Genomic DNA, 20,386 nt, shown 5'->3' with positions numbered 1-20,386 from the left:
GCATACAAGTCCTTCGGTTGACCTCTTATCTCTCCCATATCTTCCTACCCTTCCTGCTATAATTTGATAGTCTGTTGCTTTACAGTCTCTGTATCTATCTTTTTGTTCATCAGTTTATAATGTTCTTTATTATCCATAATGAGTTAGATCATGTGGTGGTTGTTTTTTTCATTGACTGGCTTATTTCACTCAGCATAATGTTCTCCAATTCCATCCAGGTTGCTGCAAATGATAAGAATTCCTTCTTTTTTATGGCAGCATAGTATTCCATTGTGTAGATGTACCATAGTTTTCTGATCCAATCATCTGCTGGCTGGCACCTAGGCTGTTTCCAAATCTTAGCTATTGTAAATTGTGCTGCTATGAACATAGGGGTGCATATATCCTTTCTGACTGGTGTTTCTAGTTTCTTAGGATATATTCCTAGGAGTGGAATTACTGGTTCAAATGGGAGTTCCATTTTCATTTTTTGAGGAAACTCCGTACTGTCTTCCACAGTGGCTGCACCAGTTTGCATTCTCGCCAGCAGTGCACGAGTGTTCCTTTTTCTCCACATCCTCGCCGACACTTGTCATTTGTTGATATTTTTTTTTTTTACAGAGATGAAAGGAGAGGGATAGAGAGTTAGAAACATCGATGAGAGAGAATCATCGATCAGCTGCCTCCTGCACGCCCCCTACTGGGGATGTGCCTGCAACCAATGTACATGCCCTTGACCGGAATCGAACCTGGGACCCCCCATGCAGGCTGACGCTCTGTCTACTGAGCCAAACCGGTTTTGGCAAAAAGCATTCTTTATTAACTCTATGCACATCCTCTCTTTATGCATTGAGAACCATTTTTGTTAATGGCAAATTTTTGGTCTTATTTGGTTGTTTGCCATTTGGTTCAGGTTGTAATTTTTGAATTATAAAAGTTTAAAAATTTGTATGAAATAGATAAATGTATCTTTTGGTTTTTCTTAGTTGTTTTTCTGTGAGAATTCATTTTATTTATTCCTTTAAATGAGAATTTGAATCCTCCTTATTTTAAACATTTATTTTGCAATTCACCCCTGTCCCATTAATTTTTTTATGCCTCATCTTAACGTAAAATTCTTTCAGTTACTATGATTTGTTTCTTGGGTTGCCTATTATCTTCCACTGATCTGTGTTACTTTTCCTTGGTGTAGTTTACATTCTGTTTTGTTATTATGTTCTGTAATATGTTTCAGTATAAAGTAGGGCACATCTTAACATAGTGTTTGGGAGCCTTTGCATTTATATGGGCCTGAATGAGAATTTGAAATCTGTCACCACTGTGTTGTACAATCTTATACCTAACCTCTCTGAACTTTGGTTTCTTCATCTATTTAATAGATGGAAACTTATGTATTTCACAGAATTGTTAAGAAAGTTAAATGATAAATTTGTATGAAGTGTTTGTTACTAAAACAGGTTTAAATGTAAAATTGGACCTAACGTCTTTTTTCAAAAATTTCTTGATTATTTTTTTCAGATAATGTGGTAAATAAGCTTGAAATCTCCCTCTCTCAAATTCTTTTGGGATTTTGATTAGAATTTTTAAATGTATAAAATAAAATACAATAAAATACATACACACATATGTATTGACATCTTTATAAAACCAGACTCATGATGTATTCTATATTGTTTCTTCCTTTTTAATAATATTATTTGTTTTGCCATTTGTGTTTTTGCAGTTATAAATAGGATCTTATTTCTTTTTTTTTTATATTGGTTCTTGATGGTATTTAGGAAATCTTTTTGCCTTTCTGTTTCCATCTTTTATCTTAATCCTTTGCTGGTAGAATATGAAAACTATTAGATGATTCTCTTGGATTTTCTAGTACATAATAATCCTTTTCAAGTAACAGTGTTTTCTCTATTTCTTCCCATTAGTTGTTTGTTTATTGCATTTCTTAGAATTTATATATTTATATATTTAGAATTTATAGTGATTGTATATGAATTTGTTTTATTTATTTCAATTTCATTAATATATTTACGTAAACCTACCTTCTCTAGTGTAGGGCTTTAGATGTCATATTTGAGGGTAAAAACAGTTTCTATTAGCCTAGAAACAAAATTTGCAGCCACAGAAAAAGTCCTACTTCTCCCCCCCCCCCCCATTTAAAAAATTGTGGTTAAAAGTACATACAATTTAATATTTTAACCATTAAAAAAAAGTCCTGTATTTTGGGTAATCTTCAGATGTACCTCCTTGTTGAAGTGGGATTCTTTTTTTTTTTTTTTTTTTAAATATATTTTATTGATTTTGTACAGAGAGGAAGAAAGAGAGATAGGGAGTTAGAAACATCGATGAGAGAGAGTCATCGATCAGCTGCCTCTTGCACACTCCCTACTGGAGATGTGCCCGCAACCAAGGTACATGCCCTTGACCGGAATCGAACCCGGGACCTTTCAGGCCCCAAGCCGACGCTCTATCCATTGAGCCAAACCGGTTTTGGCTGAAGTGGGATTCTTAACATTTGACCATGGATCGATAATAACTAAATCACACATTGTGTCTGAAACACTTTCCAAGTTAATATACTTTTACTTTTTTTAGAAGGGGTTTTTATACTTTTACCTCTTGGTTATTATAATGGTCAGAGAGATCAACGTTTTAAAACTAATTAATGAAAAATGATTCACTTTACTTAAAAAATAAGAAAGATAGGGAAGTTCTATTAATTTGGAGTTATATTCTTTTAATGTAAATATATTGCCTAATATTTCATATTGATCTTCAGAGTATATGGTTTCAAAATAATTATTATGTCTTACATGTATTGCAGGTCACCATATCATCAGCCAACCTCTTACAGGCCAAGATTATTGCTGTCTGGAGAACGAGGCTCAGGTCAAACTTCTCACCTTGCTCCAGCGCTTTTGCACACTCTAGAAAAATTCTCTGTGCACAGACTAGATCTCCCAGCACTTTATTCAGTTAGTGCCAAAACACCTGAAGAATCATGTGCACAGGTAGGTGTGTACCTTGTTAGAGCAGTTGCAACTTTCTTGGTAGTGTTAATAGATAAAATTTTTCAAAGAAGAAGAATATGAATATTAACTTTTTGTTGCTTATTTGTTAACATAATATTAAGGTAGAGAATCCTTTGGATGAGTAACGTTTTCCAAAGTGAGCTTGTTTTTACAATGATACTTCATTCATTTCTGAATTTTAATATCCCGTTTCTTGTTTAATTAAATGGTGTAGAAAGGGAGTTTCTTTTGGCTTTTTCTCAGCTTCTTTTCAAAGCTATAGTTTCAGAGCCTTTCTAGACTTTAATCTCTGTACTTATAGGAAGGGAAATGATACTCAATTTGAAATGCCTGTGTCCTCTTACAAAACTGGACCCCTCAGGGGATGTCGAACTGCTGGTTTCAGCCCGATCCATGTAGGCCAGGCCGCATGATTGGGGCGGGGGAGAGACGTGGGAGGTTGGCTAGCTGGGGAGGGACCACGGGAGCACTCCAGGATGTGTCTATTCCATTTTGCTCATTCCCAATCTGGCGGACCCCAGTAGCAAGCTTATCTACCCGTTGGAGCATCTGACCCCTGGTGGTCAGGGCACGTCATAGCGACTGGTTGACCGGTTGACTGCCGCGCCCCCCCCCCGTGATCAGTGCATGTCATAGTGAGTGATTGAGCGTCCTTAGCATATCATTAGCATATTATGCTTTGATTGGTTGATTTGTTGATCAGACGACTGGACACTTAGCATATTAGGCTTTTATTACATAGGATTAGAGAGAGGAGTGCCACTTTCTTCTTTGATATTTATCCTACTTTTAGAGATTAGATGACTGGAGTAATAACAGTTAGAGCATTGCAAACAACTTTACTGTTTTATTTCAGTAACATTTTATAAATATTTAATACATATACTATGTTACTGAAAACCATTCTGTACCTTTGTAGCAAGAAACATTTTTTAAACATTCTAAAAGTATTATTTTAAAAGTTCATAGTGTTGATTTCATTTCTCTTTTACTTAGTTCTTTGAGTATGAGCACCCTAGCTGCACTTCACTACTTAAAAAGCCCTATTTAAAGGGTTCCCTCCCCCAAAACACTCATGTTCTGAATAAAAAATGGTATACCAGTAATTTGCTCCAAGTTTTATACATTTAATTCATTCTTGCTGTGTTTTCCAATAATGTTGGTTTATATATTTGCTCATATTTTTTATTTAGTAAGACAAAATTATTGTAGCTTTGTATGCAAGTGAGGAAATTACTCAGTACCATATAAAATAAATCTGAGTGATTTAATAGAAGAATATAAATTAACAAAATTGACCCCAGAGAAGAGAGAAGCCAAACAGTCAAAACACTAGCTGTGGAAGAAGAAATTGGGTGTAAAAAAATAAAGTACTAAGTCCAGGTAGTTTCACAGGTGAATTTAAAAAAAAATATATATATTTTTATTGATTTCAGAGGGAGGGAGAAAGGGAAGGGAGGGAGAAAGGGAAGGGAGGGAGGGAGGGAGGGAGGGAGGGAGGGAAGGAGAGAGAGAGAGAGAGAGGGAGGGAGAGAGAGAGAGAGAGAGAGAAAAAGAATATGAATCATTGATCAACTACCTCCTGCACTTGGGATCAAGCCCACAACCCCGGGCATGTGCCCTGACCTGGAACCGAACTGTGACCTGGTTCTTAAACCACTGGGCTATGCTGGTCGGGCACAGGTGAATTCTTTTAATCTTAAAGGATAAGTTAATTTTTATGATAGTTAAACTGTCCCTAAGTATAGTAAAAGAAGGAAAGCTGTGAAACCAATAAAAATGGTGATGATACACCTAACTGAAGATATCTAAAATTCAGTTGAGGAGGACAGTTGAAATAATGACAGACACACTTTGTTTTTAATATATACTATGATTCAAAGTGTAGAATGAACTCAAATTGCAGATAAAAATCTCAGCTACTTTGCTTATTAGTTGTGGTCTTGTACAAGTTGTTTAACCTCTGAGTCTTACTTTTCTTGTTTGTAAAATGAAAATAACGATACCACCTAAGTTGTAATATTTTTTGGGGTGGGGGGTTGCTTGTGATTATTAAAGTAAGCTTATTCAGTAAGCTTAGCATATAGTACCCAACAGATGTTGACAGCTCTTTTCACAGCTGATGAATGGCTGGGCAGACTCCAAAGAGATGTATTAGAGTAGTAAAGATGTAATAGAAGTAATAGGTGTATTAGAGTAGTAAAGAATTCGAACCCACGTAGGGATAGGTAGAAAAGTAATAGAACAAAGGAGAGAATTCATTTATGCCTGTGTAGTAATCATGATACTGTTTAACATCCGTAGGTAGAATAGGTGGATTATTTAATAAATGGTCTTGGAAAACTGGCTGGCTAATTAAGGGAAAAAGAAACAAAACTGAATTTCCTACCTTTTTCTGTAACCCAAATACAAATTCTAGATTGTCAGTGGGACTGTTAATAAGCATTCACAAGGTCATACATTTATTATCTTGGATATGGGAAAATGATTTCTAAGCAATGAACAAAATCCAGAAAACATAAAGATATGAACAAATTTGACTTTATAAAATTTTAAAATTACATATGGCCAAAAAATCATTTAAATAAAATTAATAGACATAATCTGGTAGGTATATTTTTAACATACATGTGAAGGACAAGTTTCCTAAACATAAAAAAATGTTAATGTCAGTAAGAAGAAATATTAACCTAATATAAAAATTGGCAAAATTGGAGCATGCCATTTATAGGGAGGGGGAAAAAATAGAAAAAGCAACCAATAAAAATTTGGAAAGATTCTTAGTCTCACTTGTGAGTAAAAAAATATGCAAATTAAAGCAATGAGATACCATTTTAAAACAACTGTTAGGTTTGTAATTATAAAGAGCTTGATAACACCAAGCATTGGAGATGTGGGACACTCAAATGTGGCTAGTAGAAATGTAAACTTATTTAACGATTTTGGAGTGTAGTCTGGCACTGTCTTTTAAAATGTCAAGTACATATATCATTTGAATTTTACATTAAAGAATTTTCCGTAGCTGAAACCAGTTTGACTCAATGGATAGACCGTCTACCTGCGGACTGAAAGGTCCCAGGTTCTATTCTGGTCAAGGGCATGTACCTTGGTTGTGGGCACATCCCTAGTAAGGGTGTGTGCAAGAGGCAGCTGATCGATGATTCTCTCTCATCTATGTTTCTAACTCTCTATTCCTCTCTCTTCCTCTATGTAAAAAATCAATAAAATATATTTAAAAAAAAGGAAAAAAGAATTTTCCTTAAAGGTATATTAGCATTAAGTATTCACAGCTGAGTGAACAAGGATATTCATGACGGCATTGTGTAAAATTGCCAAACAAAATAAGACCAAAAGAAACAAACTGAATGTCCTTTAATGGTGGACTGGCTAAAATAAGTCATAGTACATTCTCACATGCAGAGAGTTGTGGTGAAGCCATTAACAAAGCTAAGGTAATCTTACATAGGCTGATGTAGGAAGATGAAGGAGATATTGGTGAAAAAAGCAAGTTTTAAATCACTCTAAGTATGATATTCTTTATGTAAAAAAAGCATTAGAAATGCTGTATCCATGCTTATATATAAGCGGAGCGTTTATCTATGAATACCGCCGTCCCCCTCCCCTCAAACAACAACCACCACCTGTTAATAATAATTGCTTTGGCATGGGGGAAGGAATTTGAAGGATTGGAGAAATGGAGAAATTTGGTCATTTAGTTTATACTCTGCTGCATTGCTTGGACTATTATTTTTCTTTTTATATGTATATCTGACAGTATCAATCAAACAAGATAGAATCACGTTGAAAGGGGAACATTTTCACACTGACCGGTGTGTCTCAGTTTCTTGGAGTGTTGTTCTGTAAACCAAAAGGTGGCGGGTTTCAGTTCCCAGTCAGGGTACATGCCCAGTTTGCGGGTTTGATTCTCTGTGGGGGCGCTTATAGAGGCAAGGGATCTCTCTCTCTATATATATCCCTTCCTCTCAAAGAAAAAAGAAAAGAAAAAAAAAAAAGCACAAACTTTCAGTTAAAAAATAAATAGATCCAGGCATATAATGTACAACATAGGGAATATAGTCAACAATATTGTAAGAACATTGCACATTGATTGATGGTTACTAGACTTAAAGTGGAGATCACTTCATAAGATGTACAGATAAATGTTGAATCACTGTTTTGTACACCTGACACTAATTTTGTATGCCAACTATATTTTAAGAAAAAATAAGGTATGTTCATTAAAAAAAATCAATAAGAAAAGAAAGAGGAACATTTTCAAAATGAGAGGGTAGTCTCTCTGTTGTTACTTATGGCTAGTATGTGTACATATTTACAAACATTTCTGGCTTAATATTTAAGTAAGGAAATACTTAGGAAGTATTGTAGTATAAACTACATGTTGATATTACTGGGATCCTAGAACTATTTTTCCTGAATCCTAGTTGGCATCATTAGGCTAAATTGGAATTCTAACTGCATGCTCTTTGGTCTCTTTCACATTTCTTGGCTCTTACTACTTTTCTTTTCTTTGTCATGTGAGTGGAGAGATAAAGAGCGGTGTCAGAAAACAACAAAAAGCCAGTATTTATTGTTTAGGTTGTATTACATTGCACCTAATACACCAAGACATCTCATCTCTGCTTTTACCTGAAGTCTCCTGGGTTAGAAGGAGAGCTCATTTTTGAGTGACCAACAACTGGATAGACCAGTCTGCCAAGGAACTGAGCCAGAATTTTGTAGTCATGGTAGTAGAAGCTCAGACTTCCTCTGAACACTGGCCAGAGACCAGATTAACTGTCCTGGTTAATCTCTATTTGTATCTTAAGTGCTTATTTAAAATTATTTTAAATTCATGAACATAAAACTGTCTTTAAAAAAATCATTATATGATGAAACTGAGGAACTTATTCTTAACTTGTAGAGATTGGCGAACCTGAGTATAAATTAGGTACAAGTCTTTGGGAAGAAAGAGCATGAGTTGGGTGCTGAAATACTGGAAAGATTAATACCCCTTCTCTCTATACTTCTGTCCTATTTTTCCTTTCTTCTCTCTTTAAAAAAAAAAAAAAAAAAAAAAAAAAAAATATATATATATATATATATATATATATATATATATTTTTTTTTTTTTTTTTACAGAGAGGAAGGGAGAAGGGATAGAGAGCTAGAAACATCAATGAGAGATAAACATCGACCAGCTGCCTCCTGCACACCCCCACTGGGGATGTGCCCAACCAGTGAACATGCCCTTGACCGGAATCCAACCTGGGACCTTTCAGTCCGCAGGCCGATGCTCTATCCACTGAGCAAAACCGGTTTTGGCTCTTTTCTTCTATTTTGCCTTGCTTCTCTTGGGAGCTAGTCCTCCTATAGGCAAGATTATCTCTAAATAAATGTGGAAAAGGGTTCAGTGTGTAGTTAATCATTATTCTGTGCTTTTCCCCAGCCTCTAACATACCTAATATAAAATTGGTTACTAAAGCCCGGCTGGTGTGGCTCAGCAGTCGAGCATCAACCCAGGAACCAAGTGGTCCTCAGGTTGATTCCCAGTCAGGGCATCTGTCTGAGTATTGGCTCACTCCCCGATAGGGGCTGTGCAGAAGGCAGCCAACTGATGATGTTCCTTTCTCATTGATGTTTCTCTATCTTCTCCCTTTCTCTCTCTCTGAAAATCAGTAAAAACATTTAAAAAATAAAATTGGTTACTAAATACTGTAACGTGAACATGAAAGGTAATCGTAAAGGAAAGAAGTTCTAAATCACCTTTAAAGGGCTGTGTATGTATGATAAGATGGAAAGGGGAAGAGTTCTACATGACATTTCCTTTTTTACATTTTTTTATTTTAAAGAGAGAGAGAGAGGAAGGAGAATTAGAGAGACAGAAACATCCATTTGTTGTCCCACTTATTCATGCATTCATTGGTTGATTGTGCCCTGACTAGGCATTAAACCTGCAACCATGGCACACCCTACGATGCTCTAATCAACTGAGCTACTCGGCCAGGGCCTTGATATTTCTTTATACAGTGGGAATCATGTTTAATTCTCTGTTCTTAAAATATAACCACATGCACGCATATGTATGACAAAACTTTTCTTCCTCTGACTGTCTCACCGATTGATTGATATTATTAACTGGGTGAAAAATAGTAGAGGAGTTAGTGTCTGCTGTAGAGTTTTCTCATTGTTTCTCAAGATTTAGTGAGCATAAGAATTTTCTGGGCATGCTTATTAAATTTTCTGATTCCCTGGCTCCACACCCATGGATTCTGATTCATTAAATTGGGGGTGAACCCTAGGAATCTGCACTTTAAATATCCCAGGTGTTACTATTCTAGGTCTTCAGTAGACCTTTGGGAAATGTACTTTTGCTGATCACTGGATACTAGTTAGACATTTATTACTGAAACATTTGCCAGAGTTCTCAAAGTGGAAGTGTGTGTATGTATGTGTGTACATGTTAACAGTAATCCATAGTCTCCAAAGCCTCTAGAAAGAGAATGGAAAACCTTGGTGTAGTCTGGAAGGTTTATAGTTGTTTCATTAAGTTCATGATTGATTATTGAATTCTACAACAAGTTCGGAGGTGTTAGTATCTGTAGTAAAAGACTTGCCTGTATTAACACTCTTAAAAACAATAACCGTGCTTTCCCTTTTCTGACATCTTCAAATATATTTTGTTGCCTTTTGTATTATTTCTATTGTTGATTTAGGCAAAAAAGTGATTGATGAATCTGCTGTATTTTATCTTTTTCATTAATACAGAAGTATGATTGAATTGATATGTTTATATATGGTCTGTCAAAGCTTTGGCGTTTGAGTCCTATACGACGTTGCATATCATTTTAGATAGTTAATAAGGTCTTTTCTTTAGGTGAAAACTTTAGTTTTCTTTCCTCAGAAAGAAAAGGTATCTGGAAATGCTCAGAGGAAATTCTTTTTGAATAAGTAGCATTAAGGAACTAATATACTTACCTATGTGTTTACTTTGGATTCTCATGTGTTTGTGCATAAAGGTTTCTGGATTTTTCCTAGCAGACTGTGTATACTTTGGATACTCTTGTGTTTGTGTACATGCCTTTCTGTGTTTTGAATTGTAAGTAAATTAAATCATACCAATCCAGGATGTACCACATTTGTAAACATTCTTGAAGTTTTTAGGCAATGAAAATATCAGAAAAGAAATTTGGGCAATTTAATTTTCATAACAAGTTGATTTGTATTATAACTGTTATTCAGAAATCCTAGTATAGTTGTGTTTTATAACAAGTTGATTTTTGTATGCTTGGAAAGAAACTGGTACTTTATTTCTTCATTCCTGAATTTTCATATCCAAAACAGTGCCTTATTTTTACAGAGGTGCTCAATAAATCTTAGGTAAATAGAATATAAATGGAATAAAATGATATATCTGGAGTAAAAATATCAGCAACATAGATATCTATTTTAATATTTTGTGATAACATGGGATAAGGCATTAATTTATTTTAGTAATGCTTTTAAATTTTTATAAAAATTGAGAATATTTTAGCCCCTAAGACTTCTTTTACTTACATTGTATTAATTTAGCACATTCATAATACTGTAAATGTGATCAAAACAAATTCTGAAAGTTTATTGATGACAAAAAGTTGTTTCCTCTCTCTTATACAGCTCCTTTTAGGAAAGAGAAAGCTATACTGGCTTGGAGCTCTCTGCTTCATTTATATTTGTTTTTCAATTATTCTAGTTTTCACATTTTGAAGGAAATGGCCTGGGCTGTATATTTTTTTTATGTATTATATTTTTATTTCAGAGAGAAAGGGAGAGGAAGAGAGAGATAGAAACATCTATGATGAGAGAGAATTATTGATCAGCTGCTTCCTGCACTCCCCACACAGGATCGAGCCCACAATCTGGGCATGTATCCTGACCTGTGATAATCTAGTTCATAGTTCGATGTGCAACCACTTAGCCATGTCTATTCTTAATTTTTAAAATATAGTACATTTTTGTGCCCTGAACATTTTATTTTGGCAGCTAAAGTACTGACTTGAAAGTCTAGCTTTTGAGATGATAAGAACTATAGATGCAGTTTATATTATTATAGTAGTGTTTCCTTACATGGGTACTTCTAACTTCAGTGGCCTGATTTTTGCCTTTCATATCTTTAATATTCAGAGGAAATAGTTAGTGATTTATAAAAAAACATACACACAAAGAAACAAAACTATGTTATATAAGGGAACATGCTATCTGAGGGCAAGAAGAGGCCAGAAGGAACAGAAGTTTAAAGATTGTTTAAAGAATCAAAATTAACAGTTCCCATACACTGATGTTTGTTCATTTTATTTGTGCAAGAGTGCTGGTCATGTCAGAGGTGTTTTGAAACGGTTGGTTCAGTAATTTGGCCTACTGTCTTTTTTTCTCTATAACAGTTTTTCTGTTTTCTACTACACCTTGCACATCCACCAATCCAAGACACCCTGTAGGTGAGTATTTTTCTAGTTATCAAATGGCATCACTTATTCCCAAGGCAGTTGCCGCTTCACTAAAACGAGGCTTTATTTTTCTACTTGGAATTATCTGTTTAATTGGTTTCACAGAATGTATCTTATTCCACAACTTTACCAGCAAATTGCTGAAGAGCTGTTTTTACATTATAGAAAAGTCACAATAGGATTTCACTTTTTTTCTGAAATTTTAAATACTATTCTCAGAGTTCGTCCTTTCTGAATTTTCATTATGAAAATGGAGTATTAGGACAGATTGAATATATATTTAAAGAAAATATGAAAGTTTATTTTAATACTCTGAGATACCACGGAGCAAAGAATTAAAAAGAAAACTTCCTTTAGTAGTGATGTTCAGTTTTTCTAGAAATTAAAGATGTTTCTCCTCTAAAGTCTTAGGAGAAAAATTTTTGAAAAACCCTCAACTCTGTTAGTGTTGGTGATGCTTATATATATCTAGTTTAGCGCTGCAAATAAGTTTAAAACATTACAGTACAGCATTATTGAACTCCTTGCTCTGTAAAGCATTCATTATCCCTTAATCTGGAGTTCTTTGCCCATACTCTTGAACACTTGTTAGCTGTTAGGTGTGCTCAACACATCTTCCAAGAAAACCTAACCTACAAGTACTAGAATGAAAGGCAAAATTTCATTTTTTAAAAAGGCTTTGTTTTCTCATCTTCCTGCGCACGTGGTACTTGCATGATTGAATTAGGTAGCTAGTTTGGTGAGTTTCTCAGTAAGCTATATAGCTTGTTAGTCTTTTCCATATAATCATCTTTCTCTCCCAGTTGACTCTCCCTAGTTACCAGCACAGAGCGGGAGTTGGAAAGTGACAAAAGATGTCGGTCACTGTCTTCACACTTCATGCCAAATTTGGGTGGCATGTAATTATTCTTTATTAAATCCAATGCCTCACTTGCCTTTGTGCTGCTGTGTGGTTCCTTCATTTTGCCGATATTTATGCTTGTTTTTCTCTTATGAATCCTCTACAAGAACTTTGGAAAACAATAATCCTTGGATTTTCAAGATCCAGGATAAGAGGGTGCGTGTTTGCAGAAAAGGTCAAAATTTGAGTCCTGGAGGAGTTGTACTGTACAACTGTTCTGGATTGGTGGATATGCAAATGTTAAAGGAAGGGAAGGAGCAAATATTACTTTTGATGTGAGTGATCATAACATCTACATTTCCAATTTGGGGGAAGCATTTTATTTGAGCATCTTTCATCTGGTTTATTATTAAATTGGCAATATATTTTATTTTATACAGGAGGTTTAAAACTGTACAAAATGTAATATTTGAAAAATTTATGCAACTGGTAGGCTTCCTTATTAAGAAAAATAATCCTTTTGATTCTTAGAAACATTTTTATTAATCCTAATCATTTTAAATACTAAATTCTTATTTCTGTATCTTGAACATTACATAGGTTAATTGAAATGTGTGTTTTAAAATAAGGAAAAACAGAGAATTTTAGAAATAGAATTCTCTAAATTGAAGAAAGATTTTTACACTTGTTTCTACTTGTTAAAAATCTTAAAGAGATGTCATATTAACCTGTGAGAATTTATTGATGGGCTCTTAAGCTGTTGTTGACTTATATGTAAATGGTTGTAGTTATGCTTGGCAGCTTACTGATAGCCAACCTGTTCTTTATTGGTGTTTTTTGGTGGCTGAAGCTACAATAGGACTCTTTTTAATACCTAAGGAAACTTTATCTTGTATTTTCTGACAGAGTGTATCAGAGTTTTGTGCTAATATACAGTATTCATTGCTCGTTAGAGATGCCAGGGTATTTTATGACCATTTTGAATTGAAGATTGAATTAAGGTAAATTAGGAGGTGAAGAAGTGGTTCTGCAGTAGTACATTAATTTTAAGTCTAGGGCGGTACATTTTGTTTAAAATGTTTATTTCACGTGCTTAGTGATTTTAGCCAATGTGCACAAACATGTAAACTATGTCTTCCTTTTTTTGTACTTACTGATATCATTCTGACATCATTATCTCTTCATTTGCAGCATATTTTATAGATAAGTGGAACAGTTTGACACCTTTATATTAATATCTACTGAATAGGAATAATAAAATGGCGAAAAATACTTTAGGTGGGGCAAGGGTAGATAGAGGCCGTATGGCTTGTGCATCAGACCTCGTACAGCTTAAATATTTGGGCTGAAAAGAATTACTATAACAGGTCTGATGCGTTTTTGTATTTGGGGGTTTACTGGGTAGAATTTAGATATTTGGGATCAATATCAGTTTGAATTTTTAATTCCATTCTTTTCCTTAATTAGATTTTTCGTGAAGCTCGGAGAACAGTACCTAGTATTGTTTACATGCCTCACATTGGTGATTGGTGGGAAGCTGTTAGTGAAACTGTGAGAGCAACTTTTCTGACCTTGCTACAAGATATACCATCATTTTCACCTATATTTCTGTTGTCTACCTCTGAAACCATGTACAGTGAACTTCCTGAAGAGGTAAGAACTGCTTGAATGTTTATCGTTATTATATTGTTTTAAAATGGTTCACCTCACCCTGGCTTGTGTGGCCCAGGGATGAAGCATTGTCCTGTGCACCAAGAAAGTGTCAGGTTTGATTTCTGATTGGTGCATATACTAAGGTTCTCTCACATCAGTGTTTCTTTCTCTCTCTAATTACTATGAAATCAACTGTCATGATTCATGCCTAGGTTATACCGCTTACTAGCTCTGTGACTTCAACAAGTTAACATCTAAGTTTGTTTCTTTTTTGGTATAGTAGTGATATATTCCAGACTATTGTAGTGAAAGATTGAGATAATTCATGCTTAGACCAGTATTTATATCACCTCCAAAAAACTTTAGCTGTATTGTAATCAATTCCATTATAATTATCCTTCTCATCTGTTAGATTATTTGGTGGGATTTGACCTTCCAGCTTTTTCATTGACAGCATCATGCTAAGTTGAATATTATGATGATGATGTATATTTTTCAAATCTGATATTTAGCTTTTGAGTTCAAATTCAATTTATATTTAATATATTAAAATCAAAGGTAAAATCACAGTTTTAGAAAAAAATTAGTATATCAACTCATGTGAATGAAATTGATTTAAAAAATTATTTTAATACCCAAGTATTTATGAATTAGTGATTAATGAAACAAAATATTATATATACATGTGATGAAGTTCTAGTCAGCAATAAATGAATAAACTACTGATAAAATCTACAGTGTGGATGAACCTCAGTATATGATGCCACGTGGGAGAAGCTGGACACAAAAGACTGCTTAGTGGCTGATATACAGTTTGTGGAAGAGGCAACTCTCGAGAGACAGAAAGCAGTTCTCTAGTTGTCGGTCTGGGAGTCTAAATGTGAGGGGGATCGATTGCAAATGGGCATGAGTTTTGGAGGGGATGCAAATGTTCTAAACTGACTTGTGATGGTCATATAACTGAATTTACTAAAATCGTTGCGCTTGCACAAGGATTAATGAGAGAGATTGGAAGGCATGCATAAGTATCCCTGTGAAAGTCAGAGAAAGTGTCATCCAGAAAGCACCAGCTTGAGTGGAGAGTTAAAAACCGGTTTAGGGAAGAGTAATTTGCAGTGTGAACCACGGTAAGAGACAGATGATTTTTACAGGGAATTATACGAGACTTGTCTTCTTGCAGCATGATGTTTGAGGCTGAGAATGCCAGAAAATAAGTTAGGAGTAAATTGAAAGAAAAGTAATTTAGCCTACTTACAAGATGATGGATTCTGAGATGGTTGTAATAACCTGGCAGGAATACCACAGGATTATTGTAGATTTACTTTTGGTATGTTTTATATTCGCAAAGTTTAACAGTGTTGAAAAATGTTGAGAAGGGAGAATATTTAAAACTGAAAATAAATGTCTTGCTATCTTTGAACAAAATTCTGGTACTTCTAATTCTGTATTATTTTGTCAAGACAGAATTAATGTTAGCTATTTTGGCTATGTTTTGTCTAATGCCTCTTCACTCTTACAGGGTCTCCTCTATGTCTCTACCTTTATGGTATCAGAATACTTCCTTAGGAGACTCTTTAAGATCTTGATAGCAGGAAGTAAGCCTATTTTCTTCAAGTTTATAACTGCAGTATCTGGCACATAATGGTATTCTGTGGTAAATATGCACCCCAGAATTTCTGAAGAAGGGCCGGCAAAGCATAGACCGAAGGGTTGGAGGGAATTGCACAGGAAGGTAGTCTAAGAAATACTGGAAGGATACAAGGTGAAATTTTATAAACTCTTAAAGAATTTGGCTTTGGGTTGAGGTAAATAAATCCCATTCAGATTTTGAATTCTAGTGTTTACTTTTCATTGATTGTTTCTTCCCTGTCTTAGAATTTTAGAGCTAGGAAAGTCCTTTATAGATTATGTAATCTAATGTTCTCTATTTATTCATGCTGGGACCTTAACCTAATTACTTAAATCTTTACACGCCCAAGTTTCATCTTTTAAATGGGATGCCTTCATACCTCATTGTTATATAGATTAAAATAATATTTATGAAGTTCATAGTCTTCAGCAAGTGGTTAGATGTAACAAATTGAGTGGATTGTCCAACATTTACCACAAATATGTGGCTACGTTTGGGCTAAAATCTGATGTCTTGAATTTTAATCCAGTATTTCCATATTATCATGGTTGGTACACTCTCATATTAGTGACTGGTTCCCTTTTCAATTACACTTTCCAGTTTGATGTGGGCTGGGGAACAGAAGAATGAGCTTTACTCACTGAGTACATGCTTGTGCATTGCTGTGTGCCAGGCCCTGTGGTGAGGTATAGAAAACAGACGACTAAGAAATGGGCTGTTCTTCGGGAGTTTGGTGTCTAGTAGAAATAGACCTTCTAGAAAAACATATAAATGAAGTGAGCAGTCACATGTGGATGACATAAAGAGGATTTTAAAAGCATGCCTTGCAAGGGGGATAGTTGGGGTTAAAACCTTAATAGAGCAGACGAACATAGGAGAGGCCTAGGTAATCCAGCTGGAAGAAACTGACTTAATTTTGCTTGTGAGTTTTGCATGAAAGATGGTGTCATTGTGGAGCATTCTGTGAAAAGATGAGGTATAGTTCATGTGCAGTGATACCAGGATTCTAGACAGTACAGTGGAACAGACTTGGTTAGGAAAGAGTCCAGAAAGGGAAGCCAGAGAAGAGGAAATGCAGAGAAATAGCGGAAGAGCAGGCAGTGTTGGCAACTTGGCAGCTGTCTGTTGAAGGCGCTAGGTAATTACTTTGCAGCTCCTATGCAAAAAGCCCTCTGAGATTGTTGCCATCTGACTGTTACATTCAACTATCCTTTTTACTATTATCTCTGACTCTTCCAGCTATGATTTATTAATGACTTGGGCAACTAAATCATTCTTCCATTCTTGTTTAATCCATGAGGTTGAACTTTCAATAGTATAGCCTGGGACTAGGTTAATTCTAACCCCACATGAATCTTAAATGAAGATTGCAATGGTACTGGAAATTGTAATTGGATATAATAGGTAAGGTTTTGATTCTCTACATATTTAATATTTTTTGTGTTTGTTTATAGGTTAAATATATCTTTAGAATACAGTATGAAGAGGTCTTGTATATTCAAAGGCCTACTGAAGAAGACAGAAGAAAATTTTTCCAAGAATTGATTCTTAATCAGGCATCAGTAGCTCCACCACGAAGGAAACACGCTGGTAAAGTGCCTAAAGCTTTTAGGAAAAGGGGCGTGGGGAGTGGGTTAAGAGATGCCTTTCTTGGAGTCATTTTAAAATCCATTTCTTTGTCGAAGTGAAGATAGTTTTCAGGTTCTTTTTATCTTTAGGTGGATTTATATAGAGGTGACATTGTGTTCACCTGATTTGAGATTGGGAAGTACAGCCTCATTGTTAAAGCTTTACTATTAGATGACGGCTACTAAAGCATTCTCCTTATCACTTCAACCCAGATGCTCTTGGTAGATTTCACATTCTGAGGCTCAAAAAGTCAAAGAAAAAGAAATCTTTGGTTCTTTTCTGTTTTAGTCACTTTAAGTACTGAGAACTCAAATTGTCTGTTTGTGAAACACCAGGTGTTGTGCTGATTACTTTGAGGGCCAGGAGCTGATGAGAACATTTGCCTTTTCTGGTTTATTTTATTTATTGATTAAATTTTCAAATATTTATTGAGCACCTATTAGACTAGAGGCCTGAAGCACAAAAGTTGTGCAAGAGTAGGCCTGCCTTCCCCCAGCTGCAGGCACCGGCTTCCCTCTGGCATCTGGGACCCGGGTTTCCCTCTGGCCACCAGCAGGCATCCAGGACTGGGCTTCCCTTGCAGCTTTGGCCTCGTCTGGAAGGACATCGGTCTAAACAGCATATTATGCTTTGATTATTATAGATATCTTATTCTACCTAGGCACTTGGAAATCTATCATGGCTTTGTTTTGAGGATTAGAGTTTTCTTAGATTTGGGCTCATAGCATTAAGGGAGGCCTCAAAATTTTTCAAATTTCAGTCCCCTGATTTAAATAAGGACTGCATCCCAAGTATTTCAAATGAGTTTCTTTTCCTAATCTTAAAGATGTGTAAAAGATGCCGAAACCGGTTTGGCTCAGTGGATAAGAGCATGGGCCAGCGAACTGAGGGGTTCTATTCTGGTCAAGAGCATGTACCTTGGTTGTGGGCACATCCCCAGTGTGGGTTATGCAGGAGGCAGCTGATCGATGTTTCTCTCTCATCGATGTTTCTAACTATCTCTCTCCATTCCTCTCTGTAAAAAAATCAACTATATATATATATATATATATATATATATATATATATATATATATAGATGCGTAAAAGATAAGAATCCTTACTCAATCTCACTCTCTTGGAAAATAATAATCCTATTAGTTAAAAAAAAAAAAAATCTAAGCCTGTTTTCCCTTGTTTTTTTAAAAAGCCTTTATTGTTGAGATTATTATAGATGTCCCTCATTTTCCCACCATACCATACCCTTCCCCCCCAACCTGATTCCCACCCTGCCTCAGGCCTTTACCACCCTATTGTTTTTTTCCATAGGTAATGCACATAAACATACAATAAGATCTTTGTTTAATCTCTTCCCTCCCTCTTTCCTTCTGAGAATTCTCAGTTCAGTTTCTATTTTTATTTTGCTCCCAGCAAGTGCCATTTATATCCGTACTATGTTATACTAAGAATATGAAGATAGAAGACTAAACTCAGAATTCTTTGGGAACAAGAAGGATCGATTAATTGTTACTTGCTCATTTGACTTTCATGCATATAAGACAACCCCATTTTGATAAGCAGGTTTTAAATAAGCAAATCAGTATAGAATACTTAACTGATGTTGGTTTGAAATATCTTTAGTAAGTTGTGTATAAATAATGTTTCAAAATCAAATTCTTTAAAACCATATCATTTGTCCTTTAAAGGAGTCCTGTTGTGATTTATTTTGTAAAGTAAAACTATTCCTTAACATATCTGGTTTCCATTCAGATTTTTACATGTTGGATTTGTGTGGCTCACCTATGTTTGGAATTCTCCTTTTCTTAAAAGAACATTGTGAGAGAATGCCAAGAAAGTAATTGAGGTCCTGGCCTTGCCATGTAGGAATCAACATTTTCTTTAATTTTCTTTAGGTCTTTGTGCTATGGAAGTGCTTCCTCTTGCACTACCTTCTCCACCTCGTCAATTATCAGAATCAGAAAAAATTCGGATGGAGGACCAGGAGGAAAATACTTTAAGAGAGTTGCGGTTGTTTCTCAGGGATGTAACCAAGAGGCTGGCCACAGATAAACGCTTTAACATCTTCAGCAAACCGGTGGATATTGAAGAGGTCTTGTTTCAGTAGTGTGCAAACAGTGAAGTTGAACTGGCTAAAAGAAAAAAAAAAAAATTGACATCTTTTTTTGGAAGGAAAAAAAGCAAAGGCATGGATGAATAAATTACCCGTAGCCTGTAAATTTTTAATCCATGTGATAACTACCAATGTCATCAGCAAATATTTGGTGACTTTTGTCCAATTTGTATATGTCCTCTTAATTAGCATTGATATTTGTGATCTCTTATTTTTCAATTTAAGAAGAGGATTGAAAGTTACTTCAGTGAAATGTCCATACTAGACTATTTTTATTCCAGGATAAATTCTACAAGCATAATTGATATTAACCAAATAATACCAGTTGATATAGGCATTTCTCAAATTATGTATACTTTATTGAAAGATGTAGCTGAGAAACCTGAAATGTGTCTTTAATGTTTTAGAAATTCCTGACTAACATGCTACTTGAAGTTAAGCATATCCTGTGCATCTAAAATTATTTTTCTAAGGATTTTTTCTGCTCCTGATGGAAAATTTCTCACTTTCTATGTGCATTGTTTTGTGTCCTTGTGGGAGCATGGTTTGTGATGATGAGAAAAGAAATTTTCCATTTGGAATCAACTAAAATACTTAGATTAATATTTTTTTAATTTTTATTTTTTTTATCCTGGGATAATATAGTGTATGGTTCAACACAATATGATCTTTACTGGCCTCCTTCTTATAGTTCAGACTCCATGTTTGAACAGTTTTGGTGTTTTAATTTTTTCATCTCTTTTAAAAATTTGAATTATGAAATGATTCAAAGTTTAATGTTGCATATTCATTATGAAATCTGATCAGATTTATTTGGAAGCATTACCTCATCTATAACTGTGAAAATGAACTATGTTTGCACCCCCTCCATTCCTGGCAACTCTGAAAATACCTATTCTTTTTTTTTTTTACCCCCCAAATAAAAGGACTATCTATAATTTTATTTACATACTAAAGGCCTGGTGCATGAAATTCGTGCACTGGGGTAGAGGGGAGGGTTCCTCAGCCCGGCTTGTGCTCTTTTGCAGTTTGAGG

General features: G+C 35.0%; 1 protein-coding gene across 11 annotated transcripts in view; it reads left to right on the top strand.

Moving 5' to 3' along the window:
• Window positions 1-20,386, top strand: part of ATAD2B (ATPase family AAA domain containing 2B) — a 103,619-nt gene that overhangs the window by 61,521 nt on the left and 21,712 nt on the right. For 9 of the 11 annotated variants that reach the window (XR_004987331.2, XM_045580500.1, XM_036434708.2 and 6 more), the window contains 4 exons: window positions 2,801-2,987; window positions 13,797-13,982; window positions 17,067-17,202; window positions 19,134-19,330. Coding sequence is in view for 10 of the 11 variants with exons in the window: in XM_045580500.1 (XP_045436456.1) it covers window positions 2,801-2,987; window positions 13,797-13,982; window positions 17,067-17,202; window positions 19,134-19,330 (706 nt within the window). In the remaining variant the exon portion in view is untranslated. The remainder of the gene's footprint in view (window positions 1-2,800; window positions 2,988-13,796; window positions 13,983-17,066; window positions 17,203-19,133; window positions 19,331-20,386) is intronic. The other 2 variants (XM_036434707.2, XM_036434713.2) reach the window with 2 other exon arrangements.

This window comes from Pipistrellus kuhlii, unplaced genomic scaffold (genome assembly GCF_014108245.1).
Source record: "Pipistrellus kuhlii isolate mPipKuh1 unplaced genomic scaffold, mPipKuh1.p scaffold_m20_p_13, whole genome shotgun sequence".
Lineage (NCBI taxonomy): Eukaryota > Metazoa > Chordata > Mammalia > Chiroptera > Vespertilionidae > Pipistrellus > Pipistrellus kuhlii.
The sequence above is the reverse complement of the archived record's forward strand: the minus strand, read 5'-3'. Positions and strand labels throughout refer to the sequence as shown.